The sequence below is a fragment of the Canis lupus genome, chromosome 36 (assembly GCF_048164855.1).
Source record: "Canis lupus baileyi chromosome 36, mCanLup2.hap1, whole genome shotgun sequence".
NCBI lineage: Eukaryota > Metazoa > Chordata > Mammalia > Carnivora > Canidae > Canis > Canis lupus.
The window spans coordinates 2152349-2175483 of NC_132873.1; the positions used below are offsets into that span (position 1 = coordinate 2152349).

General features: G+C 44.5%; 1 protein-coding gene across 2 annotated transcripts in view; it reads right to left on the reverse strand.

The window, feature by feature from the left end:
• Positions 1 to 419: 419 nt before the first annotated feature.
• Positions 420 to 23135, reverse strand: part of MOGAT1 (monoacylglycerol O-acyltransferase 1) — a 37141-nt gene continuing 14425 nt past the window's right edge. Inside the window, exons 2-7 of one of the 2 annotated variants that reach the window (XR_012025152.1) lie at positions 21511 to 21689; positions 20879 to 21083; positions 16554 to 16728; positions 15373 to 15572; positions 4650 to 5952; positions 420 to 1116 (exon numbers count right to left, since the gene is read on the reverse strand). Coding sequence is in view for 1 of the 2 variants with exons in the window: in XM_072813557.1 (XP_072669658.1) it covers positions 5798 to 5952; positions 15373 to 15572; positions 16554 to 16728; positions 20879 to 21083; positions 21511 to 21689 (914 nt within the window). In the remaining variant the exon portion in view is untranslated. Of the gene's footprint in view, positions 5953 to 15372; positions 15573 to 16553; positions 16729 to 20878; positions 21084 to 21510; positions 21690 to 23135 lie in introns of both variants that reach the window. The other variant, XM_072813557.1, reaches the window with a different exon arrangement.

Below are 23135 nucleotides of genomic sequence, written 5' to 3' on the forward strand. Positions count from 1 at the left end.
GGGAGGTTGTAGTATATTCACAGAGTGTGCGTGCCGTCACCACAATCCGGTTTTAGGGCACTTTCATCACCCAAAAGGAACCCCGAACCCTCTCAGCAGTGATTCCCTTGATTTGGACTGTGTCAGTTTTTCTACCAGTTTTTGAACATTTCTGTATCTGGTAAGTTCCACTCATCTCGACCATGGCCCCGCCTGTTCCACCCGGCACACCTGCACTTCCCCGCTACCCTGCCCCTGCTGGGTTTTGCATTTCTCCCATCCAGAGCATCTACAGGCCTGGCTCTTCAGGGAGATCTGCAACACTCACAACACCCCTCGCCTGCATTGGTCCCCAAGTCCAAGTGGCTTCAGCCTTGACAAAGGCCTGGAAAGGAAAACCATTCCACTCAGAGAAAACACCACGCGCACACATCTACAACTGGGGCATGTTAAAACCCATTTATTGGTCAAAACTTTACAAACCAAGAACTTTTAGAAAGCATACAGCAACACGCACAATGTAGAAAATATAAACATTCATCATCTCCTATAAAGACTTTAACAAGAAATAAACTGTTACTTCACAGTTTTGAGCGATATAAAGAAGGAAACCTCTTCCATACATGTCTCCAATTTTTATTTAGAGAATTCAATCGTTTCTTAGAAACACCGTGACTAAAGGTCGCCGTGATGCTGGAGAAATCTCCGTAGCAGTTTCTGTTCTCCATATACTACGAAAGGGGAGATGGTCCTTTGAACTATTTGCACGGCCAGAGGAATCCAAGTGAGGATGGTGGAGGCAAAAGTAGTCCACGGATGAACGTCCATCTCCCACTGGATGGTATGACCACGACAGTACAAAGGCCAGGCTAGAGACCCCAGAGACGCACCAGAGGGGACTTCAGAGATCATCCGCTCCCAAGAGGAAGGAGTGAGCCTCCTCAGCAGCCAGTGGAGGACCAGAGGCTAAAGGGTTATTTGAAACAGGAGCCCGACAGGTAAAAAAGAAAGCACGGTTGTTGTGTTTTCTGGGTGTCTCCATGTGACTGTCCCCCACTCTGGGCAGCTGGAATCCAACCAGAAAGGCTGAAGGCTCCAAGTTGGTCTGGAAATGGAGTAGGGGAGGAATATACGGCCCTTGGGAACACAAGGAGGTCAGATTTATCTTTATGCTCAAGAGAGGCTACGAGAATTCTTAACCAGAATCTAAGAGCTATAAAAAAAAAAAAAAAAAAAAAAAAGGCAGCTGTGCAACCAGCTGGAGGAAGCTCGAGCCAGAACAGGCTTGGGGCCGTCGGCACAGGGGCAGGGGCCCTGCTGCCACTTGCCTGTGTAATGGGATTGCTCTGCCCCGTATTAGGGGGAGGACCCTTGGCGGGCTGTCACCGCCTGGCCTGGAGCCCCTCGCCTGCCCCCTGCCCGTGCGGGGGGCCGCCTGCCGCTGGAGTCCTGGACGTCACCCAGGCACACATGCCAACCCCCCCCCGTGGAAGGGAGGAGCAACAGGCGCTGTACTGGTCTCGGAAGAGCTGTTCCAGGTCCCAGCGAGACAGAGCTGGCGCCGGACGTGCTGAATCCCTCGCTTTAGGAGCGTCCTTAGTCACACTCTGCGTTCTGACCCTCGTGTTTTATGCAAGGTCAGGGCAACAAACCTGATCACAGGTTAATCAACAAGTGTGGGGAGCAGCCACCCTGCTCCGCCGGGGGGCCCAGCTGCTTCGGCTGCAGAAGGACCAACCGCCGGACTCTAGCTCTAAAGCCTGGCTCCCACACACAATCGTCCCACTGCCAGGTTGGTGCCGTAAGCATCTCACGGCCCGGCCCTGGGGGCCACAAGCAAACGCGCACACCCCCAGATCCCGCCACCGAGGAGCCCATCACCCCACCAGCAACCTATGGATTGAGATAGACCTTCGCCTTCCCATATAAGATATTAAGTCTCAAGGAGGGGCCCTTGCAGGGCTCAGTGGTTGAGCATCTGCCTTCAGTTCAGGGCGTGACCCCGGGGTCCTTGGATTGAGTCCCGCATCGGGTTCCCCCGACAGAGCCTGCTTCTCCCTCTGCCTGTGTCTCTGCCTCTCTCTCTCTGTGTCTCTCAGGAATAAATAAATAAAATCTTAAAAAAAAAAAAAAAGGCACAAGGCTGTGGGTGTTTGTGAAGGATTAATTAAAATAACAGATATAGGATATTAGATAAATCCCTTGGCTTTAAACATAAAAAAATCACTTCTGTACTTGCCATCGCAGAGAAACTGGCACAATTAGTTGGTTATATAAAAGCTGCTTTTTTAAATTTTCCTTTAAAAAGATATACAAATCCTATTTGGAGTAACTCTTCCAGCCCCAGAAATAGACATTTTATCACTTAGTTTAAAAACACAAATACAGTATCAGAACTTGAGCAGCCTTGGGCTAGTGGGGGGAAAAAAACAACTAACTGACCAAACCAATCAACGAATCAACAAATCCCATCAACACTGTTTCTGGTCAGAGGAAAAGAAAACAGAGTAAATGCACCCAAAACTCATTTTCATATTTAACACAAACCTTGGTAATTTGCATTGTGGGCGAGGCAGTTTGGAAGAGATGTGAAGTTACAGAGGGAGGGACACTGCATCTAGATGCTGCCTCCTGTGCTTTCCATGACCAAAGCATCCCTTCTATTGAAGGTAGGGATTTTACTTTTTTTTCCCCAAGATTTTATTTATTTATTCATGAGAGACACAGAGAGAGGCAGAGACACAGGCAGAGGGAGAAGCAGGCTCCCTTCAGGGAGCCCGACGTGGGACTGGATCCCAGGATCCCGGGGTCATGACCTGAGCCAAAGGCAGATGCTTAACCCCTGAGCCACCCAGGTGTCCCGGGATTTTTACTTTTAATGCTATACATATAAAGGCTTAGCCATCATCCCTGAAGTATTTGGACTGTGATTGTTTCCATAGTCCCCATGAAAGATTTTCATAAATCATGCAGCATCCCCTGCCATGGTAGCCCTGGGACAGAGCACAACTGGCTGGCCTTCATAGGCACTGAAGCTGCAACCTTCAGTGTGAACATAATAGACTTAAGCTGGATATGGATAATTTCAATACTTCCAGCTGCAAGACAAAGGAAATGACTCAGGCTGTGCCCAGTATGCAAGAGAAACAGGAGAGAGAAATGTCCTGATCAAGTGGCATAAATGCATATTTTCTCAAGGCAATTAGCGGAGTTTCTCTTACTGTGCCCTCGGGTTCCTTTTGTTGTCATTATTGTTTTGCTTTGCTGTTTAAATTTTATGTGCAATTGCAGAGTCAATGAGAATCTTTAACAGAGGCGATCTTGGTCACACTATATTAGCGAATACAATATATGGCCCACATTTTGCGCTATAGCAAAAATTCATGACAAAAACTTCACCTGCAATCTGTAGGACTATAAGGAACTTCCTACTATGCTTCAAGTTTATGAAAGGGCTTCTGGCTGGATTAAGACCTCTGGGGACCTGGGACGCCTGGATGGCTCAGCAGTTGATCATCTGCCTTCGGCTCAGGATGTGATCCCAGAGTCCCAGGATCGAGTCCCAGGATTGAGTCCCACATCAGGCTCCCCGCAGGGAGCCTGCTTCTCCCTTTGCCTGTGTCTCTGCCTCTCTCTCTGTGTCTCTCATGAATAAATTAATAAAATCTTAAAAAAAAAAAAAAAAAGACTGCAGGAGACCCAAAGAAAGAAAGAGATAACATCTCTAATATGTACCCCAAAGTCATATTTAGGGATGCCGAAATTAAAGTTGCTGATGTCTAGATTTTCAAAATGGCAAAATTCTAGATAAATTCATCAGAGCAAAACTTTTCTCTATTTTCAGGGCTTCTGTGTTACTACATACAGGCTTCAACTGCTTCCTAGATGATCCGGCTGATTTGGGGGGGGGGGCTCAGCTTGGCCCCCACTACCAAGTATGAGATTAAAAGTCAGACCTTCACGCAATCACAAGAGACTATGTGTCTCTTAATAAACATCTCCAAAGCAATGAAATTCATGGGTTTTATAATGACTTGAAGGTCTTTCGTTGCTGTGGTTATCCTGGCTCTCACAGCTCTATTTTGAAAGACTGACCCCTGACCAGCTGAGGTGTCATTTTCTGTAAATCATGTTCCTTTACACTTCATCTGGGTTGAATAATACAGAAAAAGATTTACAGTCAATTTTTCTGCATCTATTAAAAAATAGGTTGTGTCCTATTCCCTGCTTCAATTAAAAAATCAATGTCATTTTAAGGCCACGGGTCAGTGGACTCCTGGATTGCTCAACCAGTGTGAAGCCAAAGTGATGCCGGCCAAGATGACCTTGACTAGAACAATCGAGGAGGTTCACTTTTTCCCATGTGAAATGCTTTCCTACTCAAGACATTACCCAGCGTGATTTTGTTTGGCTGATGCTGAACTCAGTCCACGCTCTGGTCCAGGGCTTGAGGTTTTAAAAATCAGAGGCCTGAAGATCTATTACTAGGAAGTCAGAACCACTCAGAGAAGTGGCCCCCAAAGACCTAGAGTGGAGGAGGTAGAGAAGTGAGAAGTAGCAGGGGAGATCATCTGGAAACTAGACATTCTTCCTCCTTACTGGATAATAAATGACTTAACACTTAGTACCTGATGATCAGAAACCTTCTGACTTAGGCCTCAGCGACTCACCTGTGGTCTTATCCATCACGGTCATAAGACAACAGGACAGTACAATTTCTCCTTCTGGAAGCGTGTCTTTTCTTATACAAGGTTCATCCTTTGGTATAGTTTCAAAAATTCTTCACCTTAAGGCAAAGTTTGTTTGTGGGTTCACCTCTAAATACTTCAGGAAACAAGTACTTCTCTCGTGCCCAGCCCAGGGCCCAGGGAGAGGTCAGTGAACAGAAGGAGCAGTGTTCCCACTCTCGCGGACCAGCCCGCTGTAACTGGACCCATCACAATCAGAGAGCACTTTCTTTCATCGCTGCTCTTACTCAAAGAGGCCATTTGGGAAGAAAATTAAAACCATTTCTAGTACCGTGAAAACCTTTCGGAATTTTAATGTTCTGAAGCAGGTCTCCCGAAAGACCTCCTTGTCTGTAGCAAACGAACATACTTCTAAGCAAATGACAAGCATGAATATTTCTAAGCACGAATAGAAATGAGGAGACATGCTCTCATCCACATGGGTTTCCAGATGGTAGATTCATCCTATTTCAAAAACTGCATAGAAATTCTGCACCGTTGTATAAAAACGTGGTGGTTGACATGACCTGAAGGATCATATTATCTAACTGTGCAAAGTAACATTATTCACCAAAAAATGGCCTGTTCAAGCAGAAAAGAGAGAGACAGAGAGAGAGAGAGAGAAATGATCTCCTCTAGCTCTGTATGGAAAATTAGTCTACACACTGTCTCCTAACTGTTCCAGCTGTGCTAAGCAAGAGCTGTCATGCTTTGTGGAAACACCACCTTAAATTATTGTGATTCTGGTAAAAGGGTCTAATTATTTTTTTGAAGCTGTCATTTTTTTTGAGCACATGAATAATTCTAACCCTTTTCTTAACCTGTGAAATGATTGCACTTTCCCAAATGAGGAGTCTTATTAGAAGGGTTATTATAGCCATCTCCAACCTTCTCCTCCAGTTGACCCACTATATTTTTATTTATTTACACCTGGTGCACATCAACATCCATCACCATAAACAATACTTTTCAGTTGCATTGAGTTGCAAATTTGATTCCAGAGTCAAAGAAAAAAAAAACCACCTTATTTAAAACACGTATCCTGCAATGGGATGTTCTCTCATCCTCTTATATGTCTTCTAAGAGTACGGTTATTTAAAAATGAGAGTTTCATGCTCGGGAATACCGTACTTCCTTTTGTGTGCTTCAAATAATTTCCTTAGCTCCTCCATATAGGTCTGATGCAACTCCTCAATCTGTCCCGGGCTTGGGTGCGGAGTCCGATGAACAGGGATTGGGCGACCAACTGCAAAAATACAGAATACATCAGACGTAAGAAGACAAAATCACTCCATCCACCACAAACTACTGCCTCTACTGGATGGCCCTGGAAAGATCTGCCAATCAGAATCTGTCAGGCCTGCTTGCTCCAATCCCTTGTTCATCTCCCTGGCTGTCTCCAACTATCACGCCATCCCATTTGATAACAAATAAAGAACTTTCCTCAGCAGTTGCTGCAGTGGAAGTACCCTGGTGGTTTTGACTTCAAGTCAAATGAACTACTGGGCTGACCACAGCTGTGAGTAAGAGGACATAGCTGTGTGGGCATGTCACTGGTACTGTCCCTCTGGTACAGCTGGTGTCCAGGCCACAGTGCCCTATTGTCGCCAACTGCAAACTCTTTGAGTCATGAGGCACTGGCCCTCTGCTCTCTTTTTCATGTCATTTAAAAAAATTTAAAGAATGTATATCTTCATAGCTAAGAATCTGCATTAGAAAACACACACAATCACAAGAATCCTACTGTTGCTAAGAGTAGAAAACAAACCAAGCAGAAGTCCCAGTAGAAAATTTACTAAATAAACCACAGAACATTCACTCAACAGAATCTTAGGCAGCAGTTTTTTTTTTTTTAATGAAATTATATGCATACACACACACACACACACACACACATATATCGAGGTCTAGAACATACGAAGTAGGAAAAAGGGTTGTAAAATAATATGGTATGATTTATGAAAAAATATTTATATTCTTAGGTGCATTATAAGCTTTAGTGTGTTTACAAAGTCTAGAAATAGACGGATAACCATTACTTCTAGGAAGGAAGGAATGTAGAGACGGGGAAGTTTTCCCTCTATCTGTATTGCAGGAATTTTTTACAATGAGGATGCATTTGTGATTTGCCTGTCATTAAAAATCAACTAATTATTATTTAATCTGGCAACTTCTTTACATATTTAAAAAGGTGTTTAGAGGTGTCTCAGATTTTTCGGAACTACAAGACACACGTGGCTTTGGCATCTGCTCTCCTGGGTCCTCCCTGCTGTTCACTGCGCCCTCTGCTGCTTACTGATGCCAAGAGTTGAAAACCTGTGACAGGTTTTAGCAACTTGCTGTGCAGCAAACAGCTCCTTACTTCCCTCTATTAACTTGGGTAATAGGTCAAGTAGGGCCATAGGAAATAGAACTCTGAGGGTGAGAGGTGGCTTCCTTTGGCCTAGCCTAGGTTGTCCTGTGCTCCATGCGAGGTCCACATCCATGTCAGTAACAGAAAGTGGAGAGTTAAAGAGAAAACCAAACAAATGTTAAGTCACGGAGAAAGGAGAAAGTGATAAATGACATCAGTATGGGAGGTAAGGGGGCACAGAGAAGGGAGTGATACACACACACACATACATAACAAAATGCATTATTAAGAAGATATCTCCATCCATCCATCCAACCACCTATCCATCCATCTAACGCAGTAAGGAGAGATATATATAGATACACATAATAAATATCACCTTACTGCAGTATTAGTATTCTCAAATTGCTAAGTCTTTAACCAGATAAAGCCTCAAGATTCTCACAGACAGTTCTCTTTGATAGCCTGGATGTCAAATTTACAAAGAGTGTGCATCAGTCTTTTGTCACTCAACATAATGAACCGGAAACGTCTTGCTGTCAGTTGTGGTTGGAAATACAGAGGAAGAGAGGCTAACGCGGTGACGGGGTGGAACGGGAGCTGGTGCAGGCGCGAGACTGGAGACAAGGTCTAGTCCCTCACCAACAAATGCATTACTAAGCTAGGAACTCCTCTTTGGCCTTAATCTCTACATGTCTAGGATACACAAGTAGAACTCAATGATCTTGAAGCCTCTTTCCAACTCTGATCTTTTTGTTTCAAGAAAAGCACTCAGAAATCTACATGTGAATTGAGAATCTACCAGCCAATGCCACTCTACCAGCAAATTTGCAGTTGTATAGAAAAATAGCTTCAAGGTGAAGGGCAACTATTCCTGGCGGGAGTTGGGAGGGGGCTTAGAAAGAGAGACATGGCGATCTGAGAAGGTGAAGCATGTTGTTCCCAGCTTAGTTTAATTACGACTTGTGAATTATTAAGTCTTACTTCCTCTGAGCTCTACTACAGCTTTTTAAAAAAGATTTTATTTATTTATTCATGAGAGACACGGGCAGAGGAAGAAGCAGGCTCCATGCTGGGAGCCCCATGTGAGACTCGATTCCAGGACCCTGGGATCACGCCCTGAGCCAAAAAGGCAGATGCTCAACCACCAAGCCACCCAGGCGTCCCTCCTACAGCTAATCTCAATCCTGTTCTTTTCTTTTTAATGGGTTCACTATATATTAGATGGTTCTTCCAGAGAGCTCAAACATGCCCATATATACTCAATTTATCATAAGACCTTTCCTTTTAAAGTGTGAGATGGACTGCTTCATCCTTGCCTCTCTCATTTACACGTAGAGAAGCTGAGATGCTGGAAATTCCCAAACTACAGACACATACACACACACACAGAATTCAGGAGGTAAAGCCAGTACTCCTGCCCCCCCCCCCCACTAACCCTAAAACTGGATTAGAAATTAAGAAATATTTCTCAATTACTTTTTAGGGTTAAAGACAGAGGTAACAAAGCAAAGACTTGCAAATCTATGAAGGGTCTCCAGAGCCGTAGGAGACCAGAATTCTCTCTCTACAAAAAGGAAATTTTTTACTGCCAAGGAAAAGAAAACAAACCTAAAGACTAAGTTAGCTGCAAATTGCCCTGTAACTCTCTTTTTACAACACAAAGGGAAAAACCCAGTTGCCTCAGCCTGCTCTTGGAAATGAACTCCTGCCCTGGAAAAATCAGCCAACATCTCCTTGTGGCAGTCAGGAATCATAGCGGCCCTGTTTATGTTTCGGTGCTTTTTATAGCTGGCGGGAGCGTTTGTTCCATTTTCCAACTCCATCCAGCAATTCAAGATTAGTTATGCACTTACGGCCTCGCAGAGCAGCCTCACCCCCATCTCTAGGGTGCTGTATCGTGTTTACCTGAGAAGAAGAATGAGCAGCTTCATAGCCAGTGTACACACAGCTGGAGAGGAGTTTGGAAATGGGCATTATTTTCTTCTCATCGAGGCAAAGAGTAGATCCTCTGCAATAAGGAATCTTTGCTCTATTTTTCTTTAAGCAGGAAAATGCCACCAAGTTTATGGCTCTGACGGTCTCACACAGGAATCAGACCTTCTCTGGATGCTGCACAGCTGTACACTAGAGAAAGCGAGGCTACTGGTCCAGGGTCAGGAAGAGTCAACGTGTGGGTGCCCATGAGACTTGGGCTCACTGAACCCCTGACTTACAGCAGAGGCTCAAATATGCTCAATGTAAGAGGTGTGTGTGTGTGAGTGTGTGTAAGCACTCACACACTCACTCAAAAACATTTATTAAATACTTAATGGGTTGTACTGGGCATCATGCTAATCTCCCGGAACATTTTTATCTCCTTAAATCCCTACTTTACATTCAAATTTAAATTAGGCACCCCTTCCTTTCTTTGCATTTCAGAGAATCCCTTAGCCTGCTCTTTTCTTCCCATCAGGAAACAATAATGACTTGAAATATAATGGACTACTTTTGTCCTCAAGTGGTTTCAAACCAGTTGTATTCTATTAAAGCACATTCCTTTTCCTGCCTTTATGCTAAAAAATTCAAAATTATAGAAAGAATAATGAAGTAAGCACTTGCATACTCTTCCTCTAGACTCTGGAGTTTTGAATAGTTTGTGTGCACATGCATGCACATATGTACATATGCGTTATTTTTATTTTGTCGACCCATTTGAAAATAGCTTGTAGACATTAATGGTTCAATCGTGTTATCGTCCCCAAATATTGCGGCATGAAGCACCTAAGAACAAGAACACTGTCCTTTCTAATACCACCATCATCACACTTCTACATATTATTTTGTACTAAATCCACATTCAAACTCGATGAATGATCTCAATGATATCCTTAGAGTCGTTTTCCCCATGCCAGCTGTTGTGTCTTTGGGTGCTCTCTCCTTTTGGTCTTTCATGACCTCAATATTTTGGAAGAATCCAGACCGGTTGTTCAATACAATGTCTCACGATCTGAATTTGTCTATTTCCCCATGATTTGATTCAGACAAACACTAAGGCAAGAATACTTACAAAGATGGAAACACATTTAAGAGCTCTCAACAATCAGGCCAGGAAGCTTCCTGCAGTATATACCACCCCATAATCTCCTAGCACCTGGGGTGTACGGAGTGCTTTCCTACCTACCATGTCATTTGATGCCCAGAATAACCCTGGGCAAAGACAGGAAAATTATAACAGTCTCTTCTCCAGAGTTGGAAAGTCCGAGGCTCGGGGAGGAGAAATGAAGCCGCCTAAGTCACCCTGAATCAGATCCCAAACCCACATCGCTTTCTTTTGTACACCTGGCTAATGCACGATAAACAGCTCCTTAATGTCAACATTGAGGTCTCTGTGTGGCTGGTGTCTGAGCGTCAGCCACTACCACCATGTTGGGCCTACAATAGAAAGAACCAATTTCTTAATGGCAGTGGTTATATTTTTCCGTTTTGCCGTAAGTTTAAAAATGAAACAAACACGCCCATCACATCCATAATTAAAAGGCAGACTAAGGAGTTATGAAGCCAGTGGAAGTTGTGAGACTGGACAGGATGGAGACCCTTCCTTGTCAACCCAGCCGACAAGCCTCTCTGAGTATCCAGAGTTCAAATAATCTAACACTGGGAGGAGGGAGAGCCGATTGATTAATAGGGAAGGAATGCAAGAGTTAGACCACCACCAGTTTGCAACCGTAACTGCCTTAATTGATTCAGGCAGGAATTATCAATGGATATTAAAGCCATCAAGTAAAGGCTGATGAGCAGAATAGTTACACAGTATCTAAGTAACACTATCCCCAGGTTACTCATTAATGAAAAGCAAAAAGTCTCAATAAATACATATATGATACAGATTATATATTCACATATATAAACATATAAAGATGTCTGTAGATAAATCTTTATGATTTAACTTTATAGTAGAGAAACCTGGCAAGCACTCCACTCAAGTGATCAAAATGAATATCCCCAACAATGGCACAAAGTGACACCAAGGGCCTCTTGATATGATGCACTGAGGAAGACACAATACCACTTCTGTGGAATTCCTGCCACGTATACAGAAGTGGGGCGTCATCATGACTGAAACACGCCAACTCAAGTTGGGGAACGTTCTACAAACCACTGACTTATATACTCCTCCCCACTGCTCGTGTCATGAAGACCAAAGGAAGTTGAACGACTAATCCAGCTGGAAGCAGGTTGAAGAGGTGTAAAAACTGGATGCAACATATGATCCTGTTTAGGAAAAGAAGCACTTGACCCTCCCTGCCCACTAACCCCCAAAAGCTAAGAAGGAAATTATTGTGGCAGTTGGTGGAATTTGAATACACACTCTACACAGGCTAACAGCTATCTATCAACGCCTGATTTCCTGAATTGCACTGACATTATAGGAGAGAATCATCTTGCTCTTAGGGGAGATACACAGCAGCAAACGCCATGATGTCTGCATACTCAGTTGAGCAATAACAACAGTAGAGGGTATTTATTATACCGTTGGAGAGAGAAAAACTGTAGTAAATGTTACCAGCTGGTGAGTGGGGGAGGGTTCATTTTTCTACTCATGAGACTTTTCTGGACCCTTGAGATTTTCCAACATGAACTTTCAAAAATTAAAATTGACACACACCAGGATGTATGAAATCTTCTCCCTTTAAATGGCAAGTTTCCTTGCCTCTCTTACTTTCTTCCCCAAACAGGCAACTTCGCATCCTCACACCCATACTGGCTCTACACTGCGAATTTAACGGTAGCTTGCCTTAGAATGTTTAACGCGTCCTTGTTGGAGACCTGGAAACCGAAGAGAAGAATGATTTGTTTACATATGTGCCTTGAGCCTCTATCCTGTGGGTGCCAGGAATGAAGCAGAGTCCCTGCTTTCCCGGAGCTCGATATTGTAGAAACACACAGAGCAATTCCAAGGAACTGCAATTCTTTACACGTGGTTCTTACAGTCTAAACTTCTTTCAGTTATCCCTCCTGGTTATCACGATGGATGTGATATTTAAATCCGTTTCTTTCCATCATTTATGTAATGAAACACAAGGTATGGGAACATCTTACTAGCTTTTGATAAACTGACAATAACAAAATATGTAAATTAATGCTATTTGCATAATGTGTAAACCAAATATATGGTATCTTCTTCTTCTTCTTTTTTTTTTTTTTTACTTTTTTACTTAGGCTTTTACTTTAATTCCAGTATAGCTAATACATAGTATTATATTAGTTCCAGGTGTACAGCATAGTGAGTCAGCAATTCTATGCATTGCTCAGTGCTCATCATGATAAGCGTTCTCTTCATCCCCACCACCTATTCCCCTCATCCCCCCCCACCGATCTCCCCTCTGGTGACCTGTTTGTTCTCTACAGTTAAGCGTCTATTTCTTGGTTTCTCTTTTTTTTCCTTTGCTTGTTTTTTTTTTTTTTTCTTAAATTCCACATACGAGTGAGATCATATGGCACTTTTCTTTCTCTGGCTTATGCTGAGCATTATACTGTCCTCCATCCATGTTGTTGCAAATGGCAAGATTTCACTCTTTTTTCACAGCTGAATAATACTTCACTGAATATATACGCCACATCTTCTTAATTCATCAATCCATGGATGCCTGGGCTGCTTCGGTAACTTGGCGGTTGTAAATAATGCTGCAGTAATCATAGGGGTGCATGTATCTCTTTCAATTTGTGTCTTCGTATTTTCTTGGTTTAATACCCAATTGTGCAATTACTGGATCACGGGGCAGGTCCATTTTCAACTTTTTATGGAACCTCTATACTGTCTTCTACGGTGGCTGTACTGTTTACACTCCTACCAACAGAGCACGAGGGGAGGGTTCCCATTTCTCCACATCCTCACCAACACGTGTTGTTTCTTGTGTTTTCTAGTTTAGTCACTCAGACAGGTGTGAGGTGACATCTCATTGTGGTTTTGGTTTGCATCTCCTTGATGCTGAGGGATGTGGAGCATCTTTTCATGTATCTGTTGGCCACCTGTATTTCCTCTTTGGAGAAACCTCTGTTCATGTCTTCCGCCCTTTTTTTTTTTTTTAAGACTTTGTTTATTAAAGAGAGAGAAAAAAAGAGAGAGAGAGAGAGGAAGAGAGGGAGAGAATGAGAGCGCACAAGCAAGGGGAGTAGCAGGCAGAGGGAAAAGTAGGCTCCCCACAGAGAAGGAAGCCCGACATGGGACTCAATCCCAGGACCCTGGGATCATGCCCTATGCTGAAGGCAGGTGCTCAACCGCTGAGCCACCCAGGCATCCCAGCTTTGTTTCTGTTTATGGAACTGTCAATACTCTATACTCCTCTGTGTTATTTCAAATAAAAGTCTTCATTTTATTTTTTTTAAGTCGGCTCCAAGCCCACTGTAGGGCTTGAACTCACAACCCGGAGATGGAGCATCGTGTGCTCTACTGACTAAGCCAGCCAGGCTCCCCACAAGTAAAAGCCTTTAAATGTACACAGGGTGTGACAGTGCGCGGGGGGCCCACATCAGGCTGCCCTCAAGCATCTGACTTCCACTCACCACCAGGAGATCACATGCACGCCAGCTAAGATTTTATGTAAACATTCATATTCTCAGCTTCGTTTTTAAAAGGCTTCAAATAATAGCAGGAGACTGAGGATGCTAGAGACTAGATATGGCATTTCCAATGAAGTAATTTGGGAGCTAAGTGGAAGGGCACGTTGAAGTCATTTTCCCTTATTCTTTTTTTTTTTTAATATTTTATTTATTTATTCATGAGAGACACACAGAGAGAGGCAGAGACTAAGTCAGAGGGAGAAGCAGGCTCCCTGAAGGGAGCCCGATGTGGGACTCAATCTCAGGACCCAGGGATCATGCGCTGGGCCAAAGGCAGATGCTCAACCACTGAGCCCCCCAGGTGGTGTCCCAATTTTCCCTTATTCTAAATCTTGAAGAGAAGCACGTTAGGCAAGAACAAAAACCAGAGCTCTAGGTTTTCTAGTCTCAACAACGAATTCAGATTCAGTCATTTCCATTTGACTCCCCGACCAGCTCATTATCTGTCTGTAGAGTTATAACCAGGCTGTATCCTACGGTAACCACTTAACTTAAAACTAAACTTTAACCCCACCAGGGGGATAACTGTCATCATTTAAATCCACAAAATATATTTGGCTTTCAACCCTGCAACGTATTGCCTGTGCATGAGCTCCACTTGATTGAACTTATAGTTCCCAAAAATTGTGTCTTTCAATTTCCCCTATATCTCCCAAAATGTCAACTCTGGGACTTTGCAGATAAGGAACCAGAAATGACGATTTAATATTACGGCAAAGAGAAATCAGGGCCTAACCCATGTCGATTACCTTGTTAGTACATATTACGCCAAAGAAACGTAACTAGCTTATCTTGGAAAAACACAATCGCAAACTTATCTCTGTGTTCCCACTACACAAACTGATCAGTCTGGTAACATTCCATTTGAGTTAAATAACGGCATTTTTAAATGGTGTCACATGACCACACGTGCCATGCAAAGCTCTCAGAACCTGACGGTAGGAGTCAAATCCCATTCTAATGAAACAGATCTAAAAACAAAATTTTGGGATGTCATTTAATGGCCCATCTGTGGTGAAACTATTCCTTCCAGCTTCAGATGAAGCACACAGCTCGGGTAACTGTGCTCGTAGCCCCCGGCTCAGCACTTTCTCCTGTTCCGCACCCCAGGTCACTTGCAATGGGAAGGGCTCAGGACTCTGCCCCTCGGCCCTAACCAAGAGTCCATCACCCTCCTCCTCCATCTCAATTCCTTCCCAATGTACCACGTTTTAAAATAAAATCAGCTCATATGAAAATACATATAAAAATAGCGTGTGGATCCCCAACGTGCTCTTGCTACAGAAGCCAGTGCCCATGTGAACCGAACACAAAGACGACGACGACACCTGTTACACAGAAATCTGCCGATACTCATAGACTGATGTAAATGTGTTCATCACAGAATTGCTATGTTACAATCTGCTGGCAGAGAAACAGACTCGTGGAGAGTACTAGAAACTCGATGTCGAAATTGGATTCTCCCTGCAGTTCAATAGTAGTATTCCTAAAAGTGATCAATTCCCAAATGGAAAATGCAGTCATTTCTTGGCTAAAAGGCATACTGTAAATGAGGCTCAACTACCATCTACAGGATTCTTATTTTAGGAAGTTCTTTACTCAAAGCCATTTTTCTCGCCTAAGCACTGCAATCAGCAGCAATAACGATGCTCAAGGTTAAGGTGATGCGTCTACTCATCCTAGCAAGCCTTTAGTCTTCGATGTACATACCCACAGTGTGGATAGGTTTCCTATAGGGCATCAGGCCAAAATTGTATTGAAAAATCCCTCTGGCATGGAACAGAGGCAAAGCAAATCCCATGATCTTCTGTAGCTTCTCCTGCACAGTTCGAAGCCATGAGCCTTCAGGGTTGTTAACTTGCTTAAATAGTTCATTTTCTCCAAAAGAAAACACCGGGACCAAGGAGGCACTACAAATAACAAAGGGGGGAAGAATATGCTTTTTTTTTTTAAGGAAAAAGATTTAAGTATTTTCTTCTGTTCAGAGGACTTCTGCAACATATCCCAACCACTTTCCAAAGTCCCCACATCTCCCTGTATCACTAAGTTCACATCCCACACAGTGAAACCGACTTCTGTTTGAAACCCTTTGGGGACGTACTTTAGCAGGTCAATGACTTGTGGGATTTTATTCCATAGAAAAATCAAGGCCCCAGGAGGCTTCTTTTCTACCTATCGTTGGGGCCACGATTCGTTTGTTCATTGGGCTGGACGTTTATACTCTGTATATATAAAATTTTGTATTTTTGCTTGTTTTTTAAAAAAGGATTCTATTAACTTATTATTTTAAAGATTTTATTTATTTATTCATGAGAGAGAAGGGGGTGGGCAGAGACACAGGCAGAGGGAGAAGCAAGCTCCATGCAAGGAGCCTGACGCAGGACTCGATCCCGGGACTCCAGGATCACACCCTGGGCTGAAGGTGGCGTTAAACCACTAAGCCACCCGGGCTGTCCGGATCTATTTATTTATTTGACAGAGAGAGAGAGAGAGAGAGAGAGAGAGAGAATAAACATGAATGAGAGGCAGGGAGCAGCCCTGGGAAAGGGAGAAGCAGCCTCCCTGTGGAGCGGGGACTCATGTGGGGCTCGATCCCAGGACCTGGGATCATGACCGGAGCCAAAGGTATAGGCCCAACTGACTGAGCCACCTGGGCGCCCCCTCCTTGCTTTGCCTTTAAAGGTAAGTTTAACTTCTGGCTCCCACGGGGCTGAACTCCTTCAGTGGGAAGGTTGTACCCATTTTCCATGAACATCCACATCTGCTTTTACCGTAAGGTCAGCTAAGAGGAAGTCTGCTTTAAGGACGAGAAAAATTACCTTATTTGTTGTGTTCATTTAATGATGCCTTAACTTCTCTACCCCAGGTACTGAAAACGAGAAGCGACTTACCCATGGGTCAAAGCCACTTTAACAAATCCTTTCCGCTGGCGGATGAACAGAGTGAATTTTCCAGGATGGGCATCCAGTGATTCTTCTGCACCCCCAAGAACAATGACTGAAATGTTTCCACCTCCCTCCTTGCTCAGCACATAGGACACACTTTTCTTAGAAACTGAGACTGACCCTTAATGAAGAAAACAAAAGGGCTTAAGTATTTAGCGTGTCTTAAAAATGAAAATATTCTTCACCATAATGTTCTATGACGTCAGTGAACATTTAACAAAATTCCCGGCCCTGCTTACATTTGGAACAGCTTCTATTTATAATTTTGTCACAGCCAGATAGATCTTTGGTAACATATTCCATTAATAAGATCTAACATTTCGGCAGGTGATGGGTTAGGTCATTAAAATGTCACTTGTTATTAGATTCACCACTTATTTGGGTGGGCTGTACACTTGCTCAATTCTATGGACTCTATTCATATTGTATGATAAGTAAAAGGTGCCTTGTGCAGTTGTTCAGTGCACAACCTGCATAGCTGTACATGGTGGCCTTGACCACTACCACCCTGGTGAATCTTGGCTCAGGATCAAAAAGCATATCCTTTCCAAGAGGTTACACTGGATCTTCTGAACACAAAAGGGCCTGTTTTCAGATATCCTATATGGGTTGTTTCCCAAACTTAGATTTATAGTGTAAATGGTGTTTAAAAATTCAGACATTTGACAAATAACCAGATCTTTACATGGTTTCAAAATGTCTAGTCTGATTTTAGTAAATTGTTTATTGAAGACAGTCATATAATTGTTCAGTCTTTGTACCAGGCTTTTTCCCACAGAAAAATAACTTTTAAAAACTCCTTTTCAGACTTTGAACATACTATGTACTCTTGGAGGAAAATACCATGAAGTCTTAAAGGAAAAGAGAAAAAATGAAAGCACAAGCCACTCAATGACCTGTATTTCAGAGATAATTGCTTTTTAAAGTCTTATCATTTTCTTCCATTCTTGGCTTTAACCATTTTCTTTGAGTCATACAAGAATGCGCCAGACAGGCTTTATTAAGACACAACACACTTCACTTCTCAAAGGAAAACTATATGCTCATTTTACTGTGAGATCCTATTACTGGGGGAACAGAAAATAATTCAGGATTCCGAGTGACCAACCACTTACTAAGGAGGCAGAGGGTGGCGGGGGTGAGGATAGAGAAGCTGAGTCTCAATGGGTTTGAACTTCCCCTGAGTTCAAGGCATCACCATCTGCCCTGCATGTGCTGAGCGGGAGCTGGAGGCATTACTTCCATTGGAAAGAGGGCCTTTGGGGCTATCAGACCCCGGCTCTCCTCTGGCCATGCCTCCGGTCCCTCTCTAGGCTCTGCTGATAGGCCATCCTTAAATGCTGCTCGGTCTTAGGGCTCTAAGAACTGCATATGTTCATTCCTCTAAAATCTCTATGTTGAAACCCTCATCCCCCGTAGGATGGTATTAAGAAATAGGGCCTTTAGGAAGTAATGGGGTCATGAGAACATAGCCCCCCAAATGGGATCTGTGTTCTTATAAAAAGAGGGAGGGAGGTAGGGTGCTGTCTCTCCGTCATGTGAGGATGTAACAGGATGGCTGCCCTTCAGCCAGAGAGGGTCTCGAACTGGACCCTGGATCTGACAGGGCCTTGATCTTGGATATCCCGTCGCCCAGTCTACAGTTCTGCGTTACAGCAGGCCGAACTAAGACAGGCTCCTTCTTGGTCCGTGATCCTTCTAATGCTATCTACACACGTGGACTCAACTAACACTTAGGTGTGCCGAGCTCTCCTAAATCTATCTCCTGGGATGTCTTCCTCCCATACTTCCTTTTTTTAAAAAATTAAAAAAGTTTTTTAGTTTTTAAAAAGATTTTATTTATTCATGAGAGTCACAGGGAGAGGCAGAGACACAGGCAGAGGGAGGAGCAGGCTCCCTGTAGGGAGCCCGATGCGGGACTCGATCCCAGGACCCTGGATCATGACCCAAGCCAAAGGCAGACGCTCAACCGCCGAGCCCCCCAGGCGCCCCTCCACACTTCCCATACTTCCAAGGTCATTTCTACCTTGGTAACTCAAAGACACCTCAAACTCCATGTTCCTAAACCCGGTGCCCTGCACTCTTTCTCCATGTCATTCTCGCAACATCACCTCTCGGAGAAACCGGGACCATCACCTATCTTGTCATCCAGGTCGGAAGTGCAGCTCCTTCCCTATAGATGCCCCCCCCTTGCGGCAACCACGTCAACCCATCACTCGTTCCTTGGTTCTACACACTCACTGAGCACCTGCTACAGGCCGGACGCCGTGTCAGGTGTGATGACGTGACACAGACAGCTGCCACCCTCCCGAGGACGCATCCAGCACGAGGCTCGTCACATCTACCAGCTGTTGCTCACACCGGCCCCTCCGGGCCGTGCTTGGCTGTGGGGCCCGAGCTCTGCTCCCTGCCGACCCCCGAGGCACGCGGCACGCCCTGGTGGACCCCGACGAGGACGGAGTCACCGAAACGGACCAAGAGGAACGGTCGTGACTTACAAGGGGCAGAGATCTCTTGGGTAAGAGCGAAGCAGGCGCTGCTCGCAAGGGACCTCTGCGACTCCGCTGGCTCCTTGCCACACGGGCTTGGCACACGCGGGGCTCTCGGGCCGTGGCGACAGCCGAGCCGGGCAGGGGTCGGAGGGCCGCCGTGGCCCAGGCTGTCCTAGCAGCCTGGCTCCGGGGAAATAAAGGAGGACTCCGCACACGCTGAGATAAGGACCTCCCTAAAGCTCTACCAGCCACAAGGCTGCACGTTTTCATTTAGCTCTTCGGGTATCTCAAGTATGGCAAAAAGGAGACGACGGCACGCTGTCACAGGCCAGAGGGAACGGGCACGTTTCATCTCAAATGGCAGCTGAGGCAAATGGCAGGGACTGTGGGGGCCCCAAACGGAGGCAGACTCTTAAGGCTGATTATATGCATGTGACATGGCCACGGGGAGGGGGTACCCACATACCCACATCTCTTGGGCCATAAATTGGCCACACCTGCTCTCCGTTACCACTACCCCCAGATCATCTGTGGCTTGGAATCCGCAAACAGGATACTGTAGATAGATTTCTGTGCTTTTTTGAAATTAAAAAAACTTCCCCTTTAATTTTTTTTTTCCTTTTATAAAAATAACCGAATCAAGGACCACAAACCACGGAAGGGAATTTTTTTTTTTGGCGCGTATGGTAGTTTGGAGGTTCGGTGCACCCTCTAGAGGCCAGATGCAGTGACGGCCAGGCTGGACAGAGAGCCCAGGGCCATACACGGGTGAAGGTCCATCCACAGAACCCAGCCAGGGATCCCGGTCTGCCGGGGCTTAGTGATTTCCTATCAGGTGTGTTATGACAACAGAGGCTTGAGAAATAGAAAGAAACAGAAAACCTGGAAGACCCTGGAAAATTCTATCTCTGAATATGCCACTGAAATATCTCTGAATTTGCCATCCTGAAATTACAAATTTTCCAAAAGAGGCTATCAACTTTTCTTTATACTCTGGAAATGCGAGGCCACGATAATTAACACGCGCAATGACCATACACATAAAGCGGTCTGTAAGGTATTGCAGGTCACGTTGGGTCAGGAAGGTGGTCAGGTTGGAAAACCAAATAAATCTGAACCCCTCAAATTGAAATGAGAGCCCTTAACTCAAGCTTAGCCTCTGGGGACACTCAGAGTGTCTTCTTAGCATCCCAGCTAAATTTTATTCCTGGAATTGGTAGAGTCCTGGTTTCATTAATCAAGAGTCTTCCACTAGTTCAGAGAGGGCAGAGTAGAATGAACTCATTTCTGAGCCAAGTTATAGTTAATCTGGGAAGAAAAAGACAGGTTAAGTTTGCTTAGTTTATACACAGCCATTGCTTCAAGGCATGTGGAGGACATTTCCCACCTCTGAGGCTCATAAACACATGCAAAGTGCCTCTCCAAAGGTGTAATCTCTCGCTTGTTTGACCCAGGATCCTTTTTTTTCCCACATCTGGATGCACAAAATGCATTCATCAATTTATATGCTTTCATTGAATTAACATCTACTGGACATTCGTGGAGTCCAGGCACTATGCTAGACACCTGGGGTGGAAAAGAAAGACACAGTCTATGTCCTCCTGGAGCTTCCAGTCCAGCGGGGGAGCCTAGAATCATCTGAGCAGCATATGAGGCACCAGACAGGGCTGCAGACACAGGGTTTGACAAAGGAACTGTAAACCTGTGTTTGGGAGGGAACACCCTGCGTAGTCCTGCCGCCCGACAACACTGTAGGAACAGTGACCTGCCTTCACTTACCGCTAGTCATCAGATATTCTCGAAAGAGAGGACACCGGAACCAAAATGGGAGCACGTGAAGATACGCAGTGAAGCCAGGAAACAGCTCCTCGAAGTCTGAATGATTCGTACAAAAATTTCCAAAGGCTCCAGCAACAAGCACTCCGTGGGGGTGAAACCCAAATATATAGTTGTGACTTGGATCCAAATCCCAAGTTTTGATGAGCTACAGTATATAATGAGTTAAAAAAAAAAAAAACAAAACACACAGTCCCAGATTAGTTTCCAGTAAGAAACAAAGCAAAACAAAACAATCTCATGATTAGTTTTTATGTCAAAAGGAAACGGGAAATACAACTTGTGTTGTTCTCTGGGTTAGAGCTGTTTCCAAATTTACAAACTGTTTCCTGAGCCCAGAGACTTGAGAAATTAATAGAAATAAATAGAAAACCTGGAAGACCTTGGAAAGTTCTCTCTCTCCACAAAGCCTTCGAAATGGTGTCAATTTAGCTTAGGTCCCATTTAGTCACTTGGGCCAAAGAAAAAGGTTTTCTCCCTCTGGAAGGAGAAAAGCCTGACCTATCTGTAGATGAAAACAAATTTCCATTCTTCTCCCCGCTCCAAATAATACTACAGAAAACAAATGTACTCACGTGAATTGGAAAATAGTCCTTAAAATACCTCCAAACGGTCCAGCTTCTGACCCAGTTGGATCTCCTGCCTCCCTGCTCTGGGGTCCGCCAGTCAAGGCAAAGCCATGTCAGATAAGGGACGTAGAGGAACCAATAGTTGTGCACGATCAGTACCACGATGATTCCGATGCACACCTGCGCTGTAGGAACCGGGAAGACCTCAGGGGTCAGGTCAGTTAGCATCTGCTCACTGGACTATATAATCAGGGGTCCACGGCAGGGGGACTTAATTCACAAAGTGTGTTAAACTGAGCCTCAGTTCGAGGGAGGTAATACAACAAGACAGCAATGATATCAGGTCATTTAACATTTATTGGATATTTACTACATGCCAAGTATTGGACTGTGTGCTCTGCTGAAATAGTTTCATCTAATCCTTATGCAGCTGCAGTATCAATGGAGCAGCCACAGTCCTTTCCAAAGAATTAAAAATGGCAGAGAGAGGTTGAATGAATTGCCCAAGCCCCAGGGAAAGGAAGTGGTTGTTCTAAATCCACAGTCCACTCTCCAAGCCCATGGTCTACACCACCTCCCTGACATAATTTTTGGAGGAATCATTGCTGAACAAGGAACGCAAAGGAGTCTCTGCTACAAGTATTCACCTTGCTGGGCAGCCGTTAATTGTGTGCCCACAATGAGGGAACATTCTTTTTTTTCTCCCCCAAAGATTTTATTTATTTATTCTGAGAGACACACAGAGAGAGGCAAAGACACAGGCAGAGGGAGAAGCAGGGTCCCTGCAGGGAACCCAGTGTGGGACCCGATCCCAGGACCCTGGGGTCACACCCTGAGCCGAAGGCAGATGCTCAATAACTGAGCGACCCAGGTGCCCCCAGAGGGAACATTCTAGCAACAAACCTCTGTTTTCGGGAACTCTATTGCCAGAGACAGAAATAGCATAGGAGGAACTCTTTTTTTTTTTTTTTTTAAGATTTTATTTATTTATTCATGAGAGACAGAGAGACAGAGGCAGACACAGGCAGAGGGAGAAGCAGAGCTCCATGCACGGAGGCCGATGTGGGACTTGATCCCAGGTCTCCAGGATCAGGCCCTGGGCTGAAGGCGGCACTAAACCGCTGAGCCACCTGGGCTGCCCCAGGAGGAACTCTTTATATCATAGCTCATCTATCACGACTTGCAACATTTCATTATGACAAAGCAAAACCCAAATTGTTTATGCACCTACTGACATAACTTCAAATACATGAAGCAAGAATTGACAAAACCTGCCCTGGGTAGTCGTCACAAGAATGTTTGCCTCAAGGTACTGCATGCAGTAAGCCAAGCTAGACATTTTCCTCTTATGTCTGTGCTATGAGAGATTGAAAAGTACTTCTAGAAAGAAAGATACGAGGAGCCAGGGTGGCTTAGTCAGTGAAGCGTCTGACTCTTAATTTCGGCTCAGGTCATGATGTCAGGATCCTGAGATTGAACCCCAGGTCTCTGGCTCCACACTCAGCCAGGAGCCTGCTCAACATCCTCTCCCTCTCCCCCACCCACCCCCACTTGCATGCTGTCTCTTAAATAAATAAATAAATCTTTGAAAAAGAGAGAGAGGGACGCCGTGGTGGCTCAGCGGTTGAGCA